Source organism: Hyperoodon ampullatus, assembly GCF_949752795.1.
Source record: "Hyperoodon ampullatus genome assembly, chromosome: 3".
Lineage (NCBI taxonomy): Eukaryota > Metazoa > Chordata > Mammalia > Artiodactyla > Ziphiidae > Hyperoodon > Hyperoodon ampullatus.
Window position 1 is genome coordinate 4,728,628 of NC_136916.1, and position 26,312 is coordinate 4,754,939.

The window sequence follows — 26,312 nt, forward strand, 5'->3', positions numbered from 1 at the left end:
GAGAAGAAAAAAAAAGCCAAATGTGGATGGATAATTATTTAAACCAATTCATTAATAAGCAACAACAACAAAAAATCCTTTATCCCTAACCTCCAACTTTTAGGATAGTCCTAATTCATTTACAGCACGTTCAATTCATCCTTACTTTCCACGCAACTGGCCAACTTCCATGCAGATCCCTCACTGAACCCTTGCTATTTTAATTGAAAATTAAGCAGAGTTGGATAAATTTTGGAGCTGGTTCTGAGAAATGCTGCTGTCAGAAATCTCATTAATTCCCTGAAAGCTACCACAGCTTTCACCAGGGCCAGAGCCGCCTTCTCAGCCTCCAGCCTCATTATCCCATGAGCCTCAACTATCAGGAACCCCTAACTGTACATTTCAAAGATTCTCTGCGCATCCCCATCTCCCTTCTTAGCTATTCTTATCTTTCATTATCCTGGCCCAGCATCTCTGCTCTAAACCAGGAAACCTACACAGAACAAGCATGTTTCCACTACACAATGCATGTGAACGTTTCTCTCCCACTCTCTTTATCAAACTACATTTAATCCTCTTCATTTTACAAGTCCTGAAATTGTAACAACACAATATATGTGTTTTGATTCCAGTTTTGTGGAATACAAACTTTATATTTTTACACACGCTAAGAAAAAAACCTAGGAAGAAAACCAACAAAACAGTGGGGTTTTTTTCCTGGAAGGTGAGTTTACAGATTTTGTTTGTTTCTCCTTTTCATTATGTTCTAAAAACAAAAAACTTGTGCAACAATGGATTTTTTTGTTTTAACTGAAATTTACCACTCATCCACGAAATCTTTCTAAGCAAACCCTATCTCACTCCAGTCTACTTTTCAGCCCTCATTTATGTAATAAGGATTGAAAGAATTTCTCCCCAGAAAGTCACTTACCCACAACCAGAATATATCTAAACTACACATAGCTACCAAATTAATTATCATAAAGGTACCATCTTGATGAGATTGTTTTTCTGCTCAGACCTTTTTTTTTTTTTTTTTTTTTTTTCTGCCTATCTGACAAAGTCCAAACTCTTTCTTAGGGCATCTAAATTTCTCTGAATTCTGCTTTCCATGTTCTAAAGTTCACGCCTACTTCTTTTCTGCATGAAACTTCTACTATATCTAGTTATTTATTTCCGCCCAAACCCATCTTGTGCCTTTTTCTTAAAGACTTTATTCACCTTTCCCACTTAACACGACCTTCCCCATCCTCTTGCCATGATCCCCTAATCATGATTTAAACTTCTTGGGAAGAAGACCCACATTCTTCTTCACATGCCTCCTTTCCATCAAATGAAGAGCTCCACAGATATGTGCTGCCTGATTAGATCACTACATCCCACAGGAAGTTTCTTTCCTCCTAACTACTATCATGCTTTATAGCTGATCTTCTCATTACACACTTTCATTTTGTTCCTGTCGTCTTTCTTGTAGAAGACTTGGGGTCTAACTTAGGTGTAAGCTTCTTCAAGGTAGAATAAAATCTTATGTGCCTTCATGATTTCCACAATGCCTAGTATGGTGTTTAACACTGATTAGTCGGCTTTAATGATATAAGATTAAAAATAGTGAAATAAAGAAGCAATTTTCATGTATCACAATGTTCATTGAAGCTCTATTTACAATAGCCAGGACACGGAAGCAACCTAAGTGTCCACCGACAGATGAATGGATAAAGAAGATGTGGCACATATACACAATGGAATATTACTCAGCCATAAAAAGAAACGAAATTGAGCTATTTGTAGTGAGGTGGATGGACCTAGAGTCTGTCATACAGAGTGAAGTAAAAGTCAGAAAGAGAAAAACAAATACTGTATGCTAACACATATATATGGAATCTAAAAAAAAAAAAAAAGGTCATGAAGAACCTAGGGGCAGGACGGGAATAAAGACACAGACCTACTAGAGAATGGACTTGAGGATATGGGGAGGGGGAAGGGTAAGCTGTGACAAAGCGAGAGAGACGCATGGACATATATACACTACCAAACATAAGGTAGATAGCTAGTGGGAAGAAGCCGCATAGCACAGGGAGATCAGCTCGGCGCTTTGTGACCACCTAGAGGGGTGGGATAGGGAGGGTGGGAGGGAGACGCAAGGGGGAGGAGATATGGGGATATATGTGTACGTATAGCTGATTCACTTTGTTATAAAGCAGAAACTAACACAACAATGTAAAGCAATTATACTCCAATAAAGATGTTAAAAATAAATAATTAAAAAATGTTTTTAAATTTTTTTAAAAAGAAGCAATTGTCTGTCTTTTAGGTTAATGCACTTAGCACTTAGCAGTGTTTGACACATAGTAAGCACTCTGCAAACAGTAGCTCATGATGATGATGATGATAACTTTAGAAGCAGTAGGAGCTTGCAGAACTACACCCCAAAGACTACAACAGTTTCAAGAGTTTAGGGGTAGCTGATGCAAAGAACATCGCTAACTCTGGGTTCAAGTGCACATGCTGACTACAACCTGGGCCCATACTGGAGCTGGCTTTCCCTGTTCCTCACTACCATCACCATCTATGTCCTCCCACCCCCAACCCAAAGATGAAGAGTTCTTAACTGAATGTATACCCCTTCCTTCAAGGGCTGGCTCAGTCTGAAACAGTTAAAATGCGCAAGAATGAATCGGATCAAGGAGTACTCTGGCAGAATTTTTCACAGAAGATTAACCACTAATATGGCGACCTGAAGCAAATGGACAGAGTACGGAGAGGTGACCAGAAAGCGATATTTACATCTTCATAAGAAAGACTGCTCCTTCTCCCACCAGGGTAACCTTTCCCCCAGTTTGTGTAATGAACTCCTCGGCCATCCGTCCAAAGGAAGGTGTGCTCTGAATTGACATCATTCAGCCCAGTCCAGGTGTGAAAAGTGGAGTTCTTCATATGATATGTAAGGAATGCTGAAAGAAAGTTTCACAAGATAATTGTGAACTTTGAGGGGAAAGACTCCGATATCAAAAACACTCAGAAGACATTAATTTACAAATACCGAGCATGTGATCAATGCCTTTATTATCATTTAAAAGCACTTACCGTGAAAACAAACACAGTCTAACCTGAGCAGCATGTTAGCACTTCAGGTTTGGACTTTGAAAATTTTCTCATAATAAAAGTCTAGGTTTTACCTGGGTCACTGCAGATAGTTGTATAGGTTGTGCCCTACCCAAGGACACTGGGGCGCTGGGGCCGGCAGGGCTGAAGTCCACCCTATGCCCCACCCTCCATTTTGTACACCCAGATCTGGGTTGTGGCTGCCTACCATTCTGCAGGAAGAGGAACATTTTTCTAATTCACGCACGGTCATCCTGTACTAGTTAGCAGGTGTCCTGTTTCTATAAATAAGATAAACTGATTATACTGGGTTGGCCAAAAAGTTCGTTCGGGTTCTTCCAAAATGGATAAAGGCCTAAATGTAAGGCCAGGCACTATCAAACTCTTAGAGGAAAACATAGGCAGAACACTCTATGACATCAATCACAGCAAGATCCTTTTTGACCCACCTCCTAGAGAAATGGAAATAAAACCAAAAATAAACAAATGGGACCTAATGAAACTTAAAAGCTTTTGCACAGCAAAGGCAACCATAAACAAGACCAAAAGACAACCCTTAGAATGGGAGAAAATATTTGCAAATGAAACAACTGACAAAGGATTAATCTCCAAGATTTACAAGCAGCTCATGCAGCTCAATAACAACAAAAAAAACAACCCAATCCAAAAATGGGCAGAAGACCTAAATAGACATTTCTCCAAAGAAGATATACAGATAGCCAACAAACACATGAAAGAATGCTCAATATCATTAATCATTAGAGAAATGCAAATCAAAATTACAATGAGATATAATCTCACACCGGTCAGAATGGCCATCATCAAAAAATCTAGAAACAATAAATGCTGGAGAGGGTGTGGAGAAAAGGGAACCCTCTTGCACTGTTGGTGGGAATGTAAATTGGTGCAGCCACTATGGAGAACAGTATGGAGGTTCCTTAAAAAACTAAAAATAGAACTACCATATGACCCAGCAATCCCACTACTGGGCATATACCCTGAGAAAACCATAATTCAAAAAGAGTCATGTACCAAAATGTTCATTGCAGCACTATTTACAATAGCCAGGTCATGGAAGCAACCTAAGTGTCCATCATCGGATGAATGGATAAAGAAGATGTGGCACATATATACAATGGAATATTACTCAGCCGTAAAAAGAAACAAAATTGAGATATTTGTAATGAGGTGGATGGACCTAGAGTCTGTCATACAGAGTGAAGTAAGTCAGAAAGAGAAAAACAAATACCATATGCTAACACATATATATGGAATCTAAGGGGAAAAAAAAGGTCATGAAGAACCTAGGGTAAGACAGGAATAAAGACACAGACCTACTAGAGCATGGACTTGAGGATATGGGGAGGGGGAAGGGTAAGCTGTGACAAAGTGAGAGAGTGGCATGGACATATATACACTACCAAACGTAAAATAGATAGCTAGTGGGAAGCAGCCGCATAGCACAGGGAGATCAGCTCGGTGCTTTGTGACCACCTAGAGGGGTGGGATAGGGAGGGTGGGAAGGAGGGAGATGCAAGAGGGAAGAGATATGGGAACGTATGTGTATGTATAACTGATTCACTTTGTTATAAAGCAGAAACTAACACACCATTGTAAAGCAATTATACTGCAATAAAGATGTTAATAAAAAAAGGCATGGAGAGTAAAAAAAAAAGATGTTATGGAAAAACCTGAACGAACTTTTTGGCCAACATAATAATAACTAGGGGCCAAAGAGAGCTCTTAATCTAAAAAAGTTCTGAAAATAAAAACTATTTGTCAAAATGAAAAAACATTAGGCTGTCAAATGATCACCACCTTGGACTTCCAAACCAAAAGAGCTACCCAAATGGAACTCCTCCAGGGCAGTCAGTTCCTAGGGGTCAGCAGCCAACCACGTCCACTGCGCATGCTTGGAACCAGGGGGCATCTTGGTGCTAAGTGCTCACATCATTGGGAGAGAAAATCAGAGAAAGCAGGACAAATATGGCCTCTTGCTTCTTTATCAATTCTGTGGCAGACAGGATGTTGGCAAATATCCAGAAACTGTAAAAGGCTTAAACGTACTTGTTCCCCATCCCTTCTCCAGCAGCCCATCCCCATGCCTGCCACACCATGGCAGCTGCCTTCTGAGGCCAGCAACCTCACCTGCCAGGAGTTGTGGACACCAAGGACACTAGATAGACACCGAGTGAATGAGCACGGACTCTACAGGACAATTTCCAAACTCTGCTTAAACACGACTCCTGAATGCAAATAGGAAACCAAATGACTAAGCACTTGGGTTACTAACAAAAAATGTAAAATAGAAAGAAGGCCACAGAGATTATCTGTTTATTCATGAACAAACAGTTCCACAGAAGGGTCATTTTTACGTGCTTACTCTTCGGCAGAGTAATAGACGCCACTACACTGCTCAGAGATTTGCTTATTTCTCAATTAACTCAAAGGAAAAAAAAAAAAGAAATTTCTTATAATATTTTTCAGAAAGAAAAGAGCATGGGTACATATTTACTTTGTTTTCTTTTTTATTTCCTAAATAAGATCATAACTCTTGCCTTATCCCCAACTTGAAATGAAATGTGGAAAAGCTCTACCTGCCAATATTTCAACACTGACTTGTTTTCTGCCAAGAACCACAAAAAGAATTCAACAGCGTGTGCCTGTGTTGCCAGGAATAATGTTAGTTTATCTGAAAATTGTTCCCTTCTGCACATCTCTATGACCCAGGTTCTAATTTTGTTATGGCAAGAATTAGCTCTTTGTGGTTAAGAGAGGGAATCAATTACTGTGTTTCTCTGCTGGGTAGCTAAGCCCAGAATGTGGTAGACCAGTTAGAGAAATGTGAGTATTATATTCCTGAATTTTTTTTGTGTGCTATGGTTTGACACTTTTCTTCCAGAGTCTGGCAAGCTGCTGAACTTGTCAAAGGTTCTCAGTGCAAGCCTGGTTGATTTACTGTAGAATGTGTTCCAAGAAAGCACATGGTAGCATTTATGGAGTGAAATTAACATTTAGGAGAGTGCCACACAGCGTTCCAAGGTCTCTCTTCTTTCTTATCTTTTTTGAGGTATATCATTTTTTTCCAATAAATGATTTTGGAAGTCAAAGAACCTCAGAACCAAAAGGGAACTTAGAAATCATCCAGTCTACATCTTTCCCCAACGACATCGCATAAATTCCTACACACAACAAATATGCATTGAGCATCTTCCACGCTACATACCAGTCAACATATGTGACTCTGCAGCACCCATTTCAGTACCTTCCAACAAAAGCATTTTCACAGCCCTTTAAAAAAACTCACGAAGCATCCCATCCAATTAGTTCTAATTGTTAGAATAACCTCCTAATTTTGAGCCTACATTTGTTTCCCTGTAACTGCCACTCATGGGTTCTAAGTCTTCCTTCTTTAGTGGGACGATCCTTCAAAGTTCACATCCTCTTTTCCAGGCTGTGAAACCTAGGGTCTTTCAAACCATGCTCACTCGCTGCTGGCTGTGGTTTCCAAACCTTCATCAGTTTAGCTGCTGTCATCTGAAAGGCCCGCAGTTGGTCAACATCATTTTTAAAGTAACTAACTTAACCTAATATCTACTTCAGGTAAGGTGGCCCCAAAAAGACCATGCAAAAGGGATCAAGTACCTTTCTCTTGACCACAATATAATGAATTTTACAATCTGCTATATGTAAGTGGTGTGTTTCTTCATCCCGTTCTTCAAAGCTCTGGCTTATCCTTATGTTTTATCCAATTTTTTTTTCTCAATTTGTTCAAAGTTCATATTGAAAAAAGTTTTATTGCGTTATAAATTCTATATCAAGTGACTAGAAGGGCGGTAAATGGAAAATGAGCAATTTTTAATTTTATTCCTGGAACTACTCTTCTTCTTTGACTCTTTGGTGAAAAAACCGGTTTGGCAGAAACAGATGGAATTGAAGCTGGAAGACCCAGTTTGATTCCCAGTCCTACACCTTACCCTCTAAGCTCCCTGATCTAACTCTCCCTGAGCACATTTCCTCATTCACAAGGGACTAATGATTCCTGCTTCATAGACTTGTTATGAAAATGGAAAGGCAATTTACATGTAAAATGCTCAGCATAAGGCCTACAACTAATAAAATAGCTCCCAGTATGTGCTTGTTTTCCCCTCCTAGTCTTTACTCTGGAACACCAAAAAATCATTTACTATAAGCAACATTCTACCATTTTAGGGAAAAAAGTTACGTATTTATGTGCATCACTGACTGTAAAACGGCCCACACACCTTGCTCTTTTTCATTGTGTATGGACGCCAGATTTCCTCCAAATCCTATGCAAGCTTTTCGTGCCTCTTGCCAATTTTTTCTTTCTTCTTCAACAAATCCAAAGATTTTGAAACACTCGGATGGAAGGAGAAAAAAATCATAGGGATTACATAAAGATAACAGTATTTGCTCTAAAGAAATCAAAATGATCCATGAAGATTAGAGCTAAATATACATTTGCTCACAACCAAATAGAAATGCAAAAAATTGTTAGTTTTATTACCCATCAGCTTTCTTTGCAAAGTTTTTTCTCCCTTGGGACAAAGGGCACAACTATTTGGGTAATACCGTCAACTCTACTATCAATTCCCACAGAGAATTTAACATGGAATTTCCACATATTCTTGCCTAAAATTTTTTAAAGTGATGAGGCAAGCAAACATTAACTTGAAGCTGAAAGATTTGCATTGCCACTCTCCACACTAGTCAGTGATGTGACTACAACTAAGTTTTCTTAGTACCTTGTAATTATAAAAATTCCAACCTTCCTTACAACCTCCTGGGACCGAGGGTGTGGTAGGGAGAGCCGTGGCATTGATACTACTGTTATGGCGTTGACAAATGAAGGCATTTGGAGAACCACAGTTAATGTCATTCCAGAACCCTGATAAAGAACAGAATAGTTCAATTAGATTTACATGCTTAAAAACAGTTTTTTTAAAAAACATTTTTAAAAACACTTTTTTAAAAAAAAACACCTTTGTATTGAAGTACAGTTGATTTACAATGTTGTGTTAGCTTTGGGTGTAAAGCACAGTGACTCAGTTATATATATCGAATTCTTTTCCATTATACATTATTACAAGATATTGAATACAGTTTTCTGTGCCATACAGTAGGTCCTTGTGGTTTATCTATTTTATATATAGGAGTTAAAAACACTTTTTAAAATGTGTTTAGTTTATAATAGCCAAGACAGGGAAGCAACCTAAATGTCCATCAACAGAGGAATGGATAAAGGAGTTGTGGTACATATACACAATGGAATATTGCTCAGCCACGAAAAAGAATAAAATAATGCCATTTGCAGCAACCTGGATGGACCTAGAGACCGTCATACTGAGTACAATAAGTCGGGCAGAGAAAGAGAAATATCATATGATACTGCTTATATGCAGAATTAAAAAAAAAATGATACAAACGAACTTATTTACAAAGCAGAAACAGGCTCACAGACTTAGAAAATGAACTTATGGTCACCAGGGTGGGGAAGAGGGAGGGGGATAGTTAGGGAGTTTGGTATTGACATGTATACACTGCTATATGTAAAATAAATGACCAACAAGGAAAAAAGATAATAAAAAGCTTACCCTCCCAAAAATAAATAAAGTTTTTTTTTTTTTTTTTTTTTTTTTTTTTTTTTTTTTGTGGTACGCGGGCCTCTCACTGTTGTGGCCTCTCCCGTTGCGGAGCACAGGCTCCGGATGCACAGGCTCAGCAGCCATGGCTCACGGGCCCAGCCGCTCCGCGGTATATGGGATCCTCCCAGACCGGGGCACGAACCCGTATCCCCTGCATCGGCAGGCGGACTCTCAACCACTGCGCCACCAGGGAGGCCCAATAAAGTTTTAAAATGTGTTTATGGTTCATAAGGATTCTCAAAAATGGTTTATACTACAAACATCATTTGTACACAAGAGACAAGAAAGATCTGTGTGATAGATACCCTTTTGCGCTTTCACTTAAACCAATAATAGTTCAACTTTACAGAGAGTTTACTATGAGCAAAGCACATACTAATGTTGCAGGTTATTATCTAAATAGCCAGTAATTGCTAATAATAATAATCTAATAAACTTTATATATGAAGCATTTGCTTAGTGTTTTAGATGAATTATCTCAATCTGCTCGACAATTGATACATTCCGTTATTATTCCCAGTTTACAGATAAAGACATAAAGGAGATAGATAAACATTCTGGATATTTTCAGAACATGAAAAAATGTTTCAGAAAATGAGAAGAAGTGAGAAGACTGTGTCATTTAATTGGAGTAAATGTTAAGCATCCATTCTCCTTACAAATTGAACAGTTATGTTGCTAAAATTAGAATTCTCCTTCATTCTCTCTCCTTTTCTTGTCTGATTTAAGCACACAACTTGCTACTTTTAGCCTAAGGATGTAGCAAATGACACATCACACCACAAGGCAGATTCAAGAAGATTGTGATCTTGTCTACCTGAATTTGAATACATGGTTACACAGTTTTCATCATCATTTGCAAAATTGGGTTCACCTGTGGCCCAAGCCACATAATCCACTTTGCTTCCGTCCATCCAACTGGAAAAGAAAATTCAGCCGGTTAGCAAAAATCCAATCAGAAGAGTTGGCTACAGCCTAGTGGTGGGAACAGGCAAGTCAATCAAGATGAAGACAGCACAGCATCCGAAGCAAAGAGAAGAGAGGTTTCTAGAGAGAGCAGCAGGAAACCCCCAAAGGTCATCGGTGCTCCCCCGGGGAACTGAGATCTCCTGTAGTAACTGGATGCCTGGCTCGTCTGTCTTCTTTTCCCTCCCTGGAAGAAGCACTTCTAGTCTTGATGTGAGAGAATAAATGGAGATCCCAGTTACCCTGGAAGTGGACCAGAAGTAAACATCCTCCGATAGGACTTCTTAGGCATGAGTCCCACAAAACAAAACCACCCACAGAGAGATGGAGAATACAGAGTTTCTCACTGGGCCTCTTCTCTGATTTTCATGTTTACTCTGGTTTCCCCTAAGGTAGGTGAGCCGATACTCATTTTCATAAATTACGGAAATTCGGGGGCCGTTCGTTAGCTGCAAGGAGACCAGGAGATCACCGAATTCGACCCTCTCATTTGGAGGATGGTTAAAATGGATGCTTGTCCAAAGGAGCATCAGACATTTCTGATCTTTAAAAATAATGAGTGACTTTGGGTCTTTCTTGCCAAAAATGGCAATGGCGGTCACATGGAACGTATGTGGTTAATACATCTACGCAGGAGCCAGGAAGACATACTTGCTCTTCAAACTTAGAAGAACGTGGGTACTAATGAACAAGGAAAGAAACCCCCCAAAATGTACTAATTTCCTCCCTCCTGCAGCTTTTGCTGGCCCCTGAACCTAATGAAAAACAGTATAGTCATTCCTTTGAAGGGAAAGCATTTCAGGCAGTTGAAAGAATACTTCAAAGCAGGGCTCCGAAAGCAGCAAGAGGGGCAACACGAAAGGCCCCTTTGGTTCTAGGCACCAAGGACAGTCCAAATGGGAATAATTTTTCAAATAAGTTCAATATTCATATCTGTATAATACATCTTCCCAGCAGATGATTTACTAACAGTTGATGACCTCCTGAAACAAAGAGAGGTGACATTTTGCAAGATTCAATCAGAGTCTGAGTTGTTTGAGATTTATAATGTTGAAATATTTAACAGGATTTTTAAAAATTGGTTTTTGTTTTTAAGACGCTTTGTAGATTGAGAGCCCAGCAGGATTTTTTTTACATTCATTCAGCAGAACCAAAGTCTGAAAATCACTTTTTGGTGCTCATCAGAGCACTGTCCTAAGCAAAGTTGTTTTATTTTGATTTACTTACGTAAACTTTTTATCCAAGCTGATCAATAAACCAATAAAATATGCTGGCTGTGCATCATTCCTGTTTACCTAGAACATGGAAGTTTACATATAGTTCAATCTGTACTTATATGATAAGCAAATTCTTAAATAAAACCTACAGATTAATGAAGCAGGCTATTTGGGGACTTTTCTAAGGAGGCATTCAGACAGAAACTTTGTTGCATATTCAATGGTTTTCATAGAAATAAAAGGAAAAATATGTACATTATATAACAACCTGCATTTATATAGCAAATACCTTAAGACATTCTCTGTAACATCAGATGCCATTAGTAATTAGACACTATTAAAGACGTTCTTTAAAACAAAGTAGCCATTTGGGATTATGTGTCTAAGGAAAGACTTCTCCGCCCACATATATACTGGTGCAATATTAGGAAATATACTGAGAATTTCAAACCATGGTATATCTACGAAGATGGAGATAAGTCATGCTACACTCCAATACCTTTGTGGTCAAATGAATTTTTATTCTTTCATTACTGTTGAACTTATTTTTTTCCTTCTCTCTCTCTTACCTCCTTTCTGGAAAACAATAAAGATGCCATGAAGATTTTCAAGGAGAAAGATCAAGCTAAGGACGCTTGGAAAAAAATCAATTATACCTTCACTGTTAGCTGACAATTTGGGCACAACCAAAAAAGAGTTTTATATGAATAATCAAGCTATACTATCTATTAACCAAGAATCTGGCTAAGATTAAGACATAAATTATAATCAACTTGCACTAAACACAAAGGGCCCAGGATTGATATATAACAACTAGTTAAGAATGATAATCTTTGAAAATCAAATGAGTGAACTCAAAGCCATCAAGTCTGGATTCTCCCAAAGCCCAGGCTAAACACTGTTTCTGGGTTCTCTGATTCTCCACTGAATCCTCCAGCAATCAGGTCATTCACTTCTGCGATGGCCAATACCCAGCACCCCTGCCCTGACACTCACATCTTGACCCCTGACCTTAGGAGGTTCAAATTCAGCACATAATTGGAAATTGCACCATGGGGTAGCAATCGTAGACATTGTCTTTGCTTAGCACATGTCACTGTTCCATTCTTAAATTAATCATATTCTTACATATTTCCATAGAAACTTCTTTTCACTTTCACTTCGGATAGAAACAAGATCACCAAAATTCCTCTTGCAAAATTCTCGTGCCTTGTCCATGGTTTCCTTCTCTTTGCTAAAATAATACTGGTAGTCTTTGTAAATAGCCCACCCATCGTCAGTGACTGGTGGATCTGAAAAATTAGTGAAAAAAAGGTGATGAATTTTATTTAGACAAATTCAAGAATCTGGTATGTATGCTACACCAAAGTGAAAAGAGCAGAGTGACCCTATCAGAGGTATCTGCAACGCTGAGAGCTCAGAAGGAGAAGGAAGTTGATGCCAGTACAGTCTGAATCACCTAAATCCAAATATCTACTTTCCACTAACTCTGTAAAAACTAGTTACTTTTCTTCTCAGCTAAGTTCCATAGATCATTATTGGGTCAAAGAACTCCCAATGTTACATTCATCAATAGGACATACACGCACCCATGATGTTTTAGGTTCAAAGAGTGGAAACTGTGAGAAAGCAGCTTTCATCTTAATCTAACAAAGAACTTGTAAAAGATGGACTTGGGTGCTTCAGTGTGTAATTGAAGAACCAAGGAATTCAGGTACCAGGTGGACTCCGAAGGCTTTTTCCCAACTATGGAATTCTATGGTTCTGTGCTATAGTAGGCTGAGTAAAAGCCCCAAAGATGCCCAGGTCTTAATCTCTGGAATCTGTGACTGTTATACAGAAAAACGTACTTTGTAGACATGATTAAGTTAAGAACCTTCAGATGGAGAGATTACCCTAAATTATCTGGGTGGGCCCTAAATGTAAATCATAAGTATCCTTACAGAGGGAGATGTGAGTACAGAAGAAGGTGGTGATGTGACAAACGAAGGAAGATGCTACACTGCTGGTTTTGAAGACAAAGGGAGGGGCCGTGAACCAACAAATGCAAGGAATGCAGCTCTAGAAGCTTGTGACAAGGAAGTAGATTCACCCTTAGAGGCTCTGGAGGGAGCATGGTCCTGCCTATCCCTTGATTTCAGCCCAGGGAAACTGAGTTCACACCTCTGACCTCCAGAATTGTAAGGGAATAAATGTGTATAGCTTTAAGTCACCAAGTTTGTGGTAATTTGTTACAGCAGCCATAGGAAACTAATACATGAGGGCCTTGGATTTGATTCATGAAAGCTGAGAAGTGATATTAACATGCCTTATGTCTGTGCATGGAAGTATCTGTCTGGAGGAGTAAATCCAAACTTTCATGACATTCTCAAAGATACTAAGAACCTCTTCTCTCCACCTTCCTAGGGTAAGGTTTTTTGTTTGTTTGTTTTTCCATTGAGAAAGGAAAGAGGAAAAAAAGGAATCTATTTCTATCAATATAGAAATCAGGAAAAAAAGGAAACACCTACTGTCTTGAGGAGCTGGGGTTGGCTCAGGCTTTGGTGTTTGTCCTGGAAAACAAAAGAAAATTAGGTATAAACAGTGCTTGAACTTGTGCTATTACATATCCTTCTTGTTTCACTATTTTCACGGGTCAATATAGCTAAAAACTTAACTGTTCTCTCTTTCTCTTCCTCCCTCCCAATCTTCAATTCTCCTATCAGTTGTAGGGAAGAAGAATAAACAGAAACAGAATTAGGAGTTAAGAGTTAATCAGATCAGGTCCAGCAATACCACCAGAAATTGGAAGACAGTTTTTTAGGCCCAAAAAGTAATGTCATAAAAAAGAAAGGAAAGAACATGAGTTTTGGAATCAGAAAGTCTAAGTTCAAATCCCAGTTTGGGGTTTAAATGTCTTACCCTTAACTTTCTCAACTGCAAAAAGGAGTTAGTCACATACGTAAAGAGATGGGGTAAAATATGAGAGTTACTTGTATTTAGAAAGTGCTCAATAGATGTTAGTTTTACAGTGGTGCATCTTATAATGAGCTGTGAAAGTACCTAAATTTTCATTATTTGAAACCATTAAATACGAACTATTTATTTACAAAATATAGTTTCTTCAAAAAACTTATTCTTGGGGCTTCCCTGGTGGCACAGTGGTTAAGAATCCACCTGCCAATGCAGGTGACATGGGTTCGAGCCCTGGTCCGGAAAGATCCCACATGCCACGGAGCAACTAAGCCCGTGCGCCACAACTACTGAGTCTGCGCTCTAGAGCCCGCGAGCCACAACTACTGAGCCTGCGAGCCAGAACTACTGAGGCCACACACCACAACTACTGAAGCCTGTGCACCTAGAGCCCGTGCTCCGCAACAAGAGAAGCCACCGCAATGAGAAGCCCACACACCGCAACGAAGAGTAGCCCCCACTCGCTGCAGCTAGAGAAAGCCCACCTGCAGCAACGAAGACCCAACGCAGCCAAAAATAAATTAAAAAGAAAAAAAAACTTATTCTTACTAAATGTTTGTTTTATGAAACATTACATAAAATATTTTTCTTTCCAAGTAGTTACTAATACTTGGACTTTGCTGGAATCAGATAAAAGGACTCAAGTTACTTAGCTTTTGGTTTAATGAATTTACCATCTGTAAGAACAGAGCTACTAATAATACAAAAGGAAATTAGTCTTTGGTAGCTAAGAGACTTTTAAAGAAAAACTGGCCACTATTTATTCCTCCATTCTGAAAACATTGTAAACACTCCTCTAAGCAAGAGTAAGGAAAATAAGCAGACAGACAGTAGGAGAGTGACACAGTATCTTTAGCGATGGACCTGGAACAGTAGCCAAGGATCCCCGACAGCAGGGGGCGACGTGGTTCCATTTATCTGTCCACAGAGGAGGAAGTGATACATATTTTGGTTCAAGGGTGGACCTGTTTATCTGTAAAGAATCTGACTTGGACATGTGGAACTTTCTGAGTCACAAATCATGACGGATAAGTATGCATTGATCATCTGAGGCCATCAACAACAGGGTGGGTCTTACAGCATCAGGGGCCTCAAAATGGTGCCAGTTCTTTGATTGAACATTTCCTTGAGAAATCCATAAACAGCATATTCAGACTGAGGGAAACTTTCACCTATTGGATGACTAACGTGGGTAAAGAGGGTGGAAATGCCCAAACAGAAACTGCACCCTCATTACTCTGCTTACAGGGTAGAACACCTACCCACTCCCGTGCCTATAGGACCTGAGCAAGACCCGCAGCTCGTGGGAATTATTTTGGAGGACGTGACTCCGGTCCAGGATTCCCGGGTGGCCTTTTGATCTTCCGTGCCTTTGGAACATTTATCTGTGCTCAGCGACTTCATTCTTATCCTGTGAAATGATGGCCCCTGCCAATTCCCTTATTTTGTTATTTTGTTTGTTTGGTTCCACAGATAAAGGGAAGATATGGGGATCACTGGAGGTTAGTTCTCCAATCTGAGATAAAGGAGAGGACAGATCATCATACCTTTTCGTATGTGGCAAATCCAGTTGTTAAGATGTTCACAGTTAATATCGTTCCAGGACATACCAGGGTCACCTTTCAACTCACCACAGTACTCAACATTTTGATAATTATTAGGTTCTCCATAAGCCCAATTTTCATATGAAACCTATGTTAGAAACATTACATTACAACCATTAGCCATTTTTATCAGGCCAATGCCAATCAACCATCCAAACACAAAAGGAAAGATGTTTACATTTTTTAATCGCTTCAGTTTTTTTCCACAATAGGTTTGCTTTGCAAACAAGTTTTATGAGCACAGCTGGGAAAGAAATAGCTGTCATTACATGGAAACTTCTGAAGTCAAATAGAGTATGCTATTAAGTATTATAAAATTTTCTTTCCCCCTTATTAAATAGAATGGATCCAGGGCCATGAAAGTGGGATTTGTATACAGGAAAAACCTGGCAAAAAGTTCCACTTCTCAGTATTGGGAGTTCCTCAATTTATAACTCATTCTTAAGGGATAATATTTCATTGTGATACTGGAAACTTTCTTTTTACTAGAGGGATAGGAGAGAGAAATATAATTAGTTCTCCTTACAGAAGAAAAGACTTATGAAATATTACTAAGGAAGCTACCAAACGTTGCCAAAGTGCCAAAGAAATAAATGGAAGGCTGGGATTAGGTCCTCTACGGAGTTCTCAGAGTGGAATCATAGCCCACACACAAGGTTTTAGAATAAGCATCATGATCTACTTTCCAGAGATCTAAATATAAAATCCATGTTAACAATGGAGCCATCAAAGAATCCACCCTACGGAGCACCTTGAAAAGCTGCTGATGGGTTGGGACAGGAGGTAGAACTGATAGTACACAAGATCACTTCCTGTGATGACGGCCAGCACGTGCCACAGCCTCTCACTTCCCCGTTCCTGAGAATGGAGAAGTCTGACAAAGCCTAATGGTTTCTAATGGAGTATCCAAAGTTGTTTCCATACCTCCTAGTCTATAAGAGGTCATAAAACACTCAATTTTTAAGAAGTTTAGCCACTTGCATACCAATGTGGCATGAGAGAATGAAGACATTATTTTATATCAATTAGAGGAATGAGTTTCCTAATTTTTTTTCATCCAGTCCACCATGTTCCACCTTGGGTGAACAGGAGAAATGTACTAGGACAAGGGGCAAAATAATGGTTCTAAAATAGCATTCGTTTTGCGTAGAAAAAGGTCTCTAGCTCTCATCATAACCCATCTTACCAAACATCTGGAGTAAGCCAGAAGGTTAATATCAAAATAAATGCATGATAAAGTAAGAAAATGATCTGTTAAGTCAAATTACTCACAGGAGATCCATCACTCCAAGTAAAGCCCTCAGAAGGACTTCCATATGTCAGTCCCAACCAAAACAGTTCGTGGTAGCTTCCACTAGCTCTGCAACATACAAGACATAAAGGTAGCTTATGAACCAAGTTTGGTTACCTCTGCGTCCTAATCAAATTTGAAAATGACCCCCAAAGCATAAATTAGTTAGTACACAGGTAAAGGGATTCAATGACTAAATGTAAGCTTTATGCAACAGTTGTGCATTTTGGTACAACCTGTAAATATCCTGAAAACAAGCTGCTGTTTGAAAGAACTGTAAAGCACTGGAAGGTACTCATTCATTTATTCATTTAATAATATGTACTGAGTGTCTTATACGTTTATAGAGCAATTCATCACAGGATTTATATCTATAAAATTAAAGCATTTAGAAGTGAAACGAAATCAAAAAGTGCCCACGGATTCAGGATATGATATATGTATCCAAAGCAGCATAAGGAGCCAACAATTTTGGAAATATGAGAATTTTCTCAACATCATTAACACCCAACGGGTCAAAGGAAGGAGTATTGTATAGAAAAGCTACTTACGTTATTAATCGCCATATTGTTTGCTGTTCTTCCTTATTATTGATACTAGCTAGATCTCCACCCAGAGCTCTACAAAAATCTCGAGATTCAAACCATGTTTTCTTCTCATGTTTTCCTTTTGTAAACAGCTAAAGGTGATACAGATTCAGAATTTATTTTACACTTCATAGCTTATCAAACCAAGAGAAATAATCTACTTTTGATGAGATTTCATTTATAGAAAAGCAAGACATTACAATGGCCCCAAACAATGTAATTCTCTTGGCTGAAAATCAATTTGTGAGTGAATATTTGGGTAACAAAATTTGGGGGATGATTTTGTTGAGAAAACCTTAGAAAATGAACTTCTTTTATAGCACCTGGAGAAGTCAGATTAAAAGCTTTAGGCGTATGGGTTTGGCATACAGCTTCTTGTAGAAGGTAGGATTAATTTGGTTAAGTGTAAAAAGTGGCATTGAGATGGAAGAGAATGAAAAGAAACTTGATATAGAGAAAGTAAACATGAATTTAAAAAATTTAAGGGTAATAACCTCTCTAAGATTGAACCACAGTTTGTTATCCTGTTTAGCTTAAACAGTGAATAACCCGGCAGCCTTCCAACACTTTGTTGTTATGTTCTTAAAACTGCCTTTTCCTTTTTCCTTATGGATGTATATTTTAACAACGATTGGAGAACGTGTCATGACTGACACTTATCGGGGAGAGCATCTAAAAAGATGGGATATAAGTGAACCTAAAGCTAAGATTTATAGAATTTAGAGAATATGTCATATTATCCACAGTGATAGTATGGGAAATATCCATCAGGATGCAAACAGTAAAGGAGTTCATTGTATCCACCAACTTTTATAATTTTCATTCATTATTTCTCATGAGACGTGGCCCCCACCATTGCAGGCTTGTAGAAAAAGGGATTTGCTTCCAGTGGACTATGGTTGCCCAGTTGTCATAGAGCAACACAAGGCAATCTTCACCTTGACCTTACTTGAGTTATCTGGATACAGGTAACTTGAGCAACTTTCCACTGCAGTAATTCTCAAGACTCCTGTGAATATCTCAACTTGTTAGATGGTGATATAAGATTTTATTTTCTTCAATCCATTTACTAACAGCTGAATTTTATTACTAATTCTCACATCTTAATATGTACAAAGATGGTCTATATGTTTTCAAACAAACCCTACCCCAAGCACCTCTAAAACCATAATTTCTAGGGAAGCACATATTTGAATTCGTTGAACATCCACCTGGATAACATCTTCTGGAACCCCTGGTTCACTTCCCAGCTCTGGAGAATTCTGCTCCTTCTCTCAAAAATTCTGCAGCTAATCTCCATAGCCTGCCACCCTCAGGTGGATGGCTGTGCATAGGCCGAACCTGGCCTTTGTGCAATAACTCAAAAGTTTCCAGAGGCAGCAATCAAATACCTGATTGGCTTTGTATTAGTCCTCAATCCATTTGTAAAATCCTCTCCTGTCTTGGCTCAATATGTTCCCTTCTATGTAAATTATGCTTTCAGCTTTGACTGGCTAATCTGGATCGAACAGCTAATGAGTCTCTGTTGCTGCTAAGTAGAAGTTACCAGCTCAACTAGCCCTTGAGTGAGAGGAGACTAAACAACCTCATTCTGACACATGTTAGTAACTCAGGTTCTTCATCAGCTTTGCCTAACTGTCTTACAAAACATGCCAGGGCCATATGCCTCAAAGGACTGAACAAAAGAAGTCCAGAGAACTGGCCTCTAGAGAATATGTCATTAAGTGGTAGATAAGTACATTGCTATATTTGGCTAAACCCAACCTTCTCTAGAAAGAATATGATTTACAAGAGAGAAAAAAAACCCAAATGCTTAATTCACTGGGGTATGGGGTATGTTTTTTGTTTGGGTGAGCTTGATTGCATAAGGAGAAAATGGGTGGTCCAGTCTAGGAATGTACTGGTTGACAGCAGGATATCTAATTGTCATTTATAGGTCACTGAACGGCCATGTGCCCCTACGGGAAGTCTTTCATCTCCCATCAGGCACAATAACCAGGGGTTAAATCAGAACAAGGGAGTATTCTCTCTAGAATCCCAGTGTGACATGATCGCAGATTCGTTTATCAGTTCACTTAGCCTAAAGCTGGGGCTCCAAGGACACAGCCAAAATGGGAGGCAACAGGCTAGCATGCGGGGGAGAAGAAATTTTCATTAAGATAAAAAGAAGTGCGAGCTCATACTAGAGCAAGCAAGCATGGGAGAGAGGAAAGACGCCAAAAGTGGGAGGTGAGGAAGGCAAAGCAGGCGAAGAAAGGCTGCTGCGAGTTGTGTTTGTGGTATGGGTTGTGTTTGCTGGTCTCAAAGCAACTGGTCCTTAGCAATCCACCCAAGGAGAGCTCTTTAAAAACAGTGGATGCCCAAGCCCCCTGCCAGATCAATAAAATCAGAATTTCTACAGGTGGAGCCTGGGCATTGGTTTTGTTTCCATTACTTAGGTGATTCTTTAGGCTGAAGCATATCCCAAATTCTTTAAGAGCTTAGCAATTGAGACTTACCTTGAAACACAAGCTTGTTTTACTGGAGGTGCCCCAATCCTCTGGACATTTGGGTTCCGGGGTGGTTGTAGGCTCTGGTGGGCGAGTTACTCCTTCTGCCCAGTGTTTGCACACAAATTTTGCCTTTTCTTCACATCTCAAGACATCCCACAAGCCCCCTGCAACCCCAGTTCTCATGGCAACACACCCGGCTTTCCGTCCTGCAGGTAACAAAGCAGAATTCACTCAACAAGGGATTGTGAAGGCCAGCTGTGTTCACAGAAGACAGTTCAAACCTGAGCCTCAAGCTGTGGGATCGAATCTACATGTGACGAGAAAATGTAGAGGAGAGATCCTGCAGCATTTGGCAATTGATTTGTGCTATTTTTGAACCATTATTTACCTTTTATTTGTGTGGCCTGTATCCCCAACTGAATTATAATCTCAAATGTCAGAGTTTTGGTAACATTTTATATTTCTAATATCTGGCAGGGTGCCCCCCTCAACACAGACATTTAACAGTACGATAGTTTTAGTATGCTAAAATTTACCATAATGACAAAAATAATATTTTGTGTTTTTTTCCCAAGGAAGTTGATTTTTTTGAATTTATTTTTTATTTTATATCGCTGTCTAGTTGATTTACAATGTTGTGTTAGTTTCAGGTGTACAGCAAAGTGATTCAGTTATACACATACATATACCCAAAAATAATGGGGTTTTGATGTTTCTTTCTTTTTAAAAAAAATTATTTAAGATCTGTTATTTTTCCCCCTGGGGTCCATGTAGATATCTGAGTACAGAAGTTCTTTGGACTTCAAAATGAGACACGCCTGAGCTAGAGATTTTAGATCAATTACTCAACTACTATGAACCCATTTCCTCGTCTTAAAATGCAAATACTGCTACCTACCTTACAGAGTTGTGATGCATGCCAGCTTTAATGGATAGAAAAGTACATAAAAGACAGTGTGGACTATACTAAGCTTCATGGTTTGAAGCTTTCTGTTTTACCGTCATCATTATTTCAAAATAGTAATTAAGATAGAGCTTTGGAAACATTAGGATTCCTTGCTGCTAAGATGAGATGGTCTTTGATTGCTGTCCTTTTAAAGGCAGTAAATGTTTAGAAGTAACTCTCAAAGTTCTGGGGAGGTATATTTTTCCCAAAATATTTTCTGTAAGATTGCTAATTCCCTATGACTGTGGTTTGATCCATTTTTATTCCCTAAGGATGTTACAGGATTAATCTCTCAGAATCCTACTGCTAAATGATCAACACCAGTGAAATTAAGGAGTTTTGCCTGGAGAGTAAGAATTACCACCCTTCAAAAAAACAAAAATGGGCACAGAGCTCTTAATATACTGCCCTGTTCTTTCAAAATAAACTGAAGTCTTACTATTTTTCAGAATGTTCAATAATTAAACAAAAATCACACTATCCAAATTACTGATCTCTTTTCCTTATTGACAGCTGAGGATACAAATTTTTAAAACTTCTGAAGATTAGGACTTATTAGGCCAAGTAGTTAATTTGTGCCCTTAAGCTATATTATTCCTTCTTTAGCTTTTTATCTAGGCACAATGAAACACTTGCTATAAGGATGTTGAATTTCCTAAATGCAGTCATACTGAATTACGTCATAGGCTAGACACCAGTGCATAAAGAAAGCAAAGAATCTTTCAGAGTCTACTTCAGAAACTTCTCATTAAAAAAGGCAAATCAAAATTTATAGGGAGGGAGGGTGATCTTAGTGCAAACAGCCTGGATTTGGAAATTACAAAGATTAGTCTAAATCCATGCTTATAAATTTTTCAAGTTCCAGTTTCCACCTCTTTACAATGAGGATACTTAAACTTACCTTGCAGGTTTCCTATAAGGATAAAATTAAATCCAAGGCATATAAAGGGCTAAACGGGGTAGCCCATTCAAGATATTAAAATAATGAGTTCCACATAAGCACTAAATCTTGTTCCAGATTTAGCGCAGTCATAATTCTATTCATAGTTACATTGAAAAGCTTTATATCCCTTGAGGACAATTTTAAGTTCTCAGAAGTAAGTTAACCATTTGGAATCTTTATGACCATTCAGGATTTCATCACTGTTTCATAAATACTTCAAACAGAGCGGTACTGGATAACCTAGCAGTTTTCTCTCCCCCCCCCCTTTTTTTTTTCTTTTTAGACCACTGCAAACTAATGGGAACATTTTTAAAAGAAAAAGCAAAAAGAGAATGAAATATAAGATAATAAAATCTAAAGAGCACAATTAATTTACATAAGTCTGTTTGGAAAGGTGCCGTGAAGGAATTACAGGCTTGGCCCGATAGACGACGTGTAGGGTAAATGGAAACCCAAGACCAAAGTGCTGGGACTTCCCTGGTGGCCCAGCGGTTAAGAATCCACGCTTCCACTGCAGAGGGCAGGGGTTCCATCCCTGCTCGGGGAACTAAGATCCCTCATGCCACATGGTGCGGCCAAAAAAGAAGAAAAAAGAACACAGATTCTTGGTCCCCTCGCCAGACCACCTGAAACAAGACCGAAGCTCTGAACATACCTGGCATATCTGAATTCCAGTGGGTGAACTGAACCCCTTCTGCGATGGTCCACTGAAAAGTTCCTTTGTTTTGTACATCTGAAAGTCCTATCCAAAAATATCTTTCAGGCCTCAATCCAACCAAACTAGTCAGAAAGGCTTGTTCATATCTTTAAAAAAAAAAAAAATTAACTAAATTTTAGAAAAATGTGAATTTTTCTAATTATCCACATGAAAAGTACCTCAATTGTATGCCTGAGCTATGCTTTAGTTGGCAAATCAAACCTATTGTGTTCTATTTACATGTCATTTAAATAATGCAAATTTTCACTAAGGAAATGTGATCTTCTGAAGGAAACATATCATACAGCTGATTGAATAAAATCATTCAAATGCACCCAAACTATTTTCTCTATTGCTCACCAGCCCTTCTGCTCCTCCTAAAAGTGAAAGAGAACTCTGAAAATGCCAAGGAGAAAACTATCGCCTTTTAAAATACATTGTTTGAAAATCAGTCCACTGTTCAAATATTTCAAATGCTCTACACAATTCTTGGTGAAGTAAGTGGAGAGGTGGTAACATGATCGAGGACAATACAATTAGAAAATCTGTGTGGATTTTCCCCTCAATTTCATTCTCATTTTTCAGCTCTGAAACAAAAGAGAAAATTATCAAGAAATACAGAGAACTAGAGATTCAATCTCTAGAAAGAACTGGGAGCAGAATCACAAATTCCAGCGTTTGCTCTCCTCTGGATCCCATCCTTATATTTGGCGTAATCTGGTAATAATACAATGCAGTTGGTAAGGCAAACCAAATTTGTCTTAATTGATAAACAGACAATGACGCAGCAACATATGCAAAAAAATATCTCTTTGGAGCAAAAGAAAAGTGATGTCCAAAGTTTCCAGGAACAAAGGGAGCTGTAGATGGCTCCAGAGAGAATAGAGAGCGCAATGGAGAGAAAGCCACAATAACAGAACATTTGTTTGACCCTAGTCTGAATAATTTCATTCCCTAAACTGAACAAACCAAAAAAATTAAAAAGTAACAGCTCAATTTTTCTTAAAGCCCCCAAACCAAATTGAACCACAGAGTTAGTGAGTTCCTGAACACAAGTATCACAGAAAACACATAAAGAAAAGCAAACTTAAAATAGAAAATCTAGGGAAATCTCTATTCCAGTAGACCCAAAGACCAACAGTACAGATCAGAACATGCTCCCACAGTACTTAAAAACGTATAGCTCACTTCCAGGTCATAAAATAAAAATTATCTATGTTCTTATTTTCAGAGGTTAGCATTGTATAAGGGTGTTACAATGTATCAGACATTTAATTATACATGAAAAAAGAATGTTGAAAAACAAGTTCTTTTATAAAAACTATATGAATTCTATGACATCTTTCATTTTATCAAAGAATTTTTAATATCAATAGCATCCTCTACATTTTATTGGGTCTGCGTTGAAAGGTCAATAAATATAACTTACTGTATTAAAACTCAATAATTTTTACCTATTTAGTTCCAATCAGATGGACATTTTTAAAATTTTCTTTTAAGTTTCTTCTGTGCCTGATCCAGTACTTTGCAAAAAGCAGGAGAAAAATAAATACTAAAACCTAAAGAAGGATGGGACTCTGGATGTTAAACGTTACATAAAATTATCTGTGTTCACATCATTTTCTGGACCTAATAATCTAGTAAACCTAGCAAAGCAAAGCAAAACAAAGAATGGAAGACTGGAAAGAATGAATAAAATATTCAGTAAATCTCTCTGCCTTTTTTGTTGGAGGTGGTAGTAAAGATAGAAAGTTTGATTTTTGACGTGACAAATTTTACTTACTATTTTTGCTTTAAAAAATTTGAGATCTGCTACATTTAAAAAAAGTTTAAAAAGATCTCTCATGGAGCTCAATATCAAAAAAGCAAACAACCCAATTAAAAAATGGGAAGAAGACCTGAATAGACATTTCACCAAAGAAGACATACAGATGGCCAAGAAGCACATGAAAAGATGCTCAACATCACCTATTATTAGAGAAATGCATATGAAAACTACAATGAAGTATCACCTCACACCAGTTAGAATGGCCATCATCAAAAAGTCTACAAACAGTAAATGCTGGAGAGGGTGTGGAGAAAAGGAAACCCTCTTGCACTGTTGGTGGGAATGTAAATTGATACAGCCACTATGGAGAACAGTATGGAGGTTCCTTAAAAAACTAAACATAGAACTATCAAATGACCCAGCAATCCCACTACTGGGCATATACCCTGAGAAAACTGTAATTCAAAAGGACACATGCACCCCAATGTTCATTGCAGCTCTATTTACAATAGCCAGGACATGGAAACAACCTAAATGGCCATCGACAGACCAATTGATAAAGAAGATTTGGTACACATGTACAATGGAATATTACTCAGCCATAAAAAGGAACGAAATTGGGTCATTTGTAGAGACGTGGATGGTCCTAGAGTCTGTCATACAGAGTGAAGTAAGCCAGAAAGAGAAAAACAAATATCGTATATTAACGCACATATGTGGAATATAGAAAAATGGTACAGATGAACCTATTCGTAGGGAAGGAATAGAGATGTAGAGGTAGAGAACGGACATGTGGACACGGTGGGGAAGGGGAGGGTGGGATGAACTGGGAGATTAGGTTTGACATAAACACACTATCATGTGTACAACAGCTAGTGGGAACCTGCTGTATAGCACGGGGAGCTCAGCTCGGTGCTCCGTGATGACCTAGATGGGTGGGATGGGGGTGGGTGGGAGGGAGGTCCAAGAGGGAGGGGATATAGGTATACATATAGCTGACTCAGCTGCTTGTACAGCAGAAACTAACACAACATTGTAAAGCCATTCTACTCCAATAAATAAATAAATAAATAAAGTTAGATCTATAAACAACATTCACCAGAGCATTAGCAAACTGTTCTGAACACTGTTTTATGGTACTAAAAGTAGCAAAATATTTTATTGTGTTTTCAATGAAGAATCCAAATAAAAACATGATTTTTAATGCTCCTATATTTACAAACCATACTTCAAGATTCAATGTAATTTACTCAGAAATTTAGAGCACATTGATATGCTTTTTTGGAAATGGTTCATTATTTGATACATTTTTTTAAAAACATGAAAATAGTTGCATACCGGTCTTCGATAGTTGTTAGGTAAGCCTTCTCATTCACACAGGTTTGGTTTGCTTCTGCAAATGTTGAAAGTGTGTGTCCAATCAAATAGCAGTAGAAGCCATGTCTTTTCCATCCCTATTGATGTTATGAAGCAGATTATCATGCATATTTATTATATAATATTATTTGAATAATTCCTCTATGATGAAACACAAATTGATACATAATAGAAGTGTGTAAAGAACACAAATATGAATAATTCGACATGCAATGAAAACAATTTATGTGACTAAGGAAAACAGGAGTACATTGTTCCTCAAATGGCAATTATGATACAAAATGGGGTGATGCAACTTCCAACAAAAATGATTTGTGATGTGTTTACCCAAGAAACTGAACAAAATGGCTAAGATCTCAGTTTTAGGATAGGTAACTTGTTATTGCAGAATAACAAGCCTAGTCACCTATTGAAGCCAGTAGTAGATGGTGAGTATAAAGCTGTACCATCTGGTCACAGGATAGTACTTATCAAACTTTTGGCAACATGATTTGATGTGCTTCCTCTCCCACACTTCAAACACACAGAAATAAAAGCATGCTAAATAAAAACATAACAATAAACAGAAAATCCACACTAGAGTTTGGGAGAAAGAGGGGGAAATCTCCAAGTATCAAAAATAAATACTAGAAAAGCTGGAATGGAAAATGCACAAGCTGAGACTGTAGTTGCCTGGTTATGTATCAGACCAAGATTAAGGTCCTAGAATCTAGGGGCTGGGGTAT

General features: G+C 38.3%; 1 protein-coding gene across 1 annotated transcript in view; it reads right to left on the bottom strand.

The window, feature by feature from the left end:
- The window catches only part of MRC1 (mannose receptor C-type 1), a gene marked incomplete at both ends in the record, with an annotated part of 95,044 nt that overhangs the window by 20,519 nt on the left and 48,213 nt on the right, over positions 1-26,312 (bottom strand). The window contains 13 exons of the mRNA XM_079700964.1: positions 2,764-2,930; positions 7,347-7,461; positions 7,848-7,990; positions 9,565-9,665; positions 10,941-11,008; positions 12,059-12,222; positions 13,441-13,482; positions 15,430-15,574; positions 16,759-16,846; positions 17,329-17,456; positions 19,863-20,062; positions 22,401-22,549; positions 25,549-25,664. Of these exons, the coding sequence (XP_079557090.1) occupies positions 2,764-2,930; positions 7,347-7,461; positions 7,848-7,990; positions 9,565-9,665; positions 10,941-11,008; positions 12,059-12,222; positions 13,441-13,482; positions 15,430-15,574; positions 16,759-16,846; positions 17,329-17,456; positions 19,863-20,062; positions 22,401-22,549; positions 25,549-25,664 (1,626 nt within the window). The remainder of the gene's footprint in view (positions 1-2,763; positions 2,931-7,346; positions 7,462-7,847; positions 7,991-9,564; positions 9,666-10,940; positions 11,009-12,058; positions 12,223-13,440; positions 13,483-15,429; positions 15,575-16,758; positions 16,847-17,328; positions 17,457-19,862; positions 20,063-22,400; positions 22,550-25,548; positions 25,665-26,312) is intronic.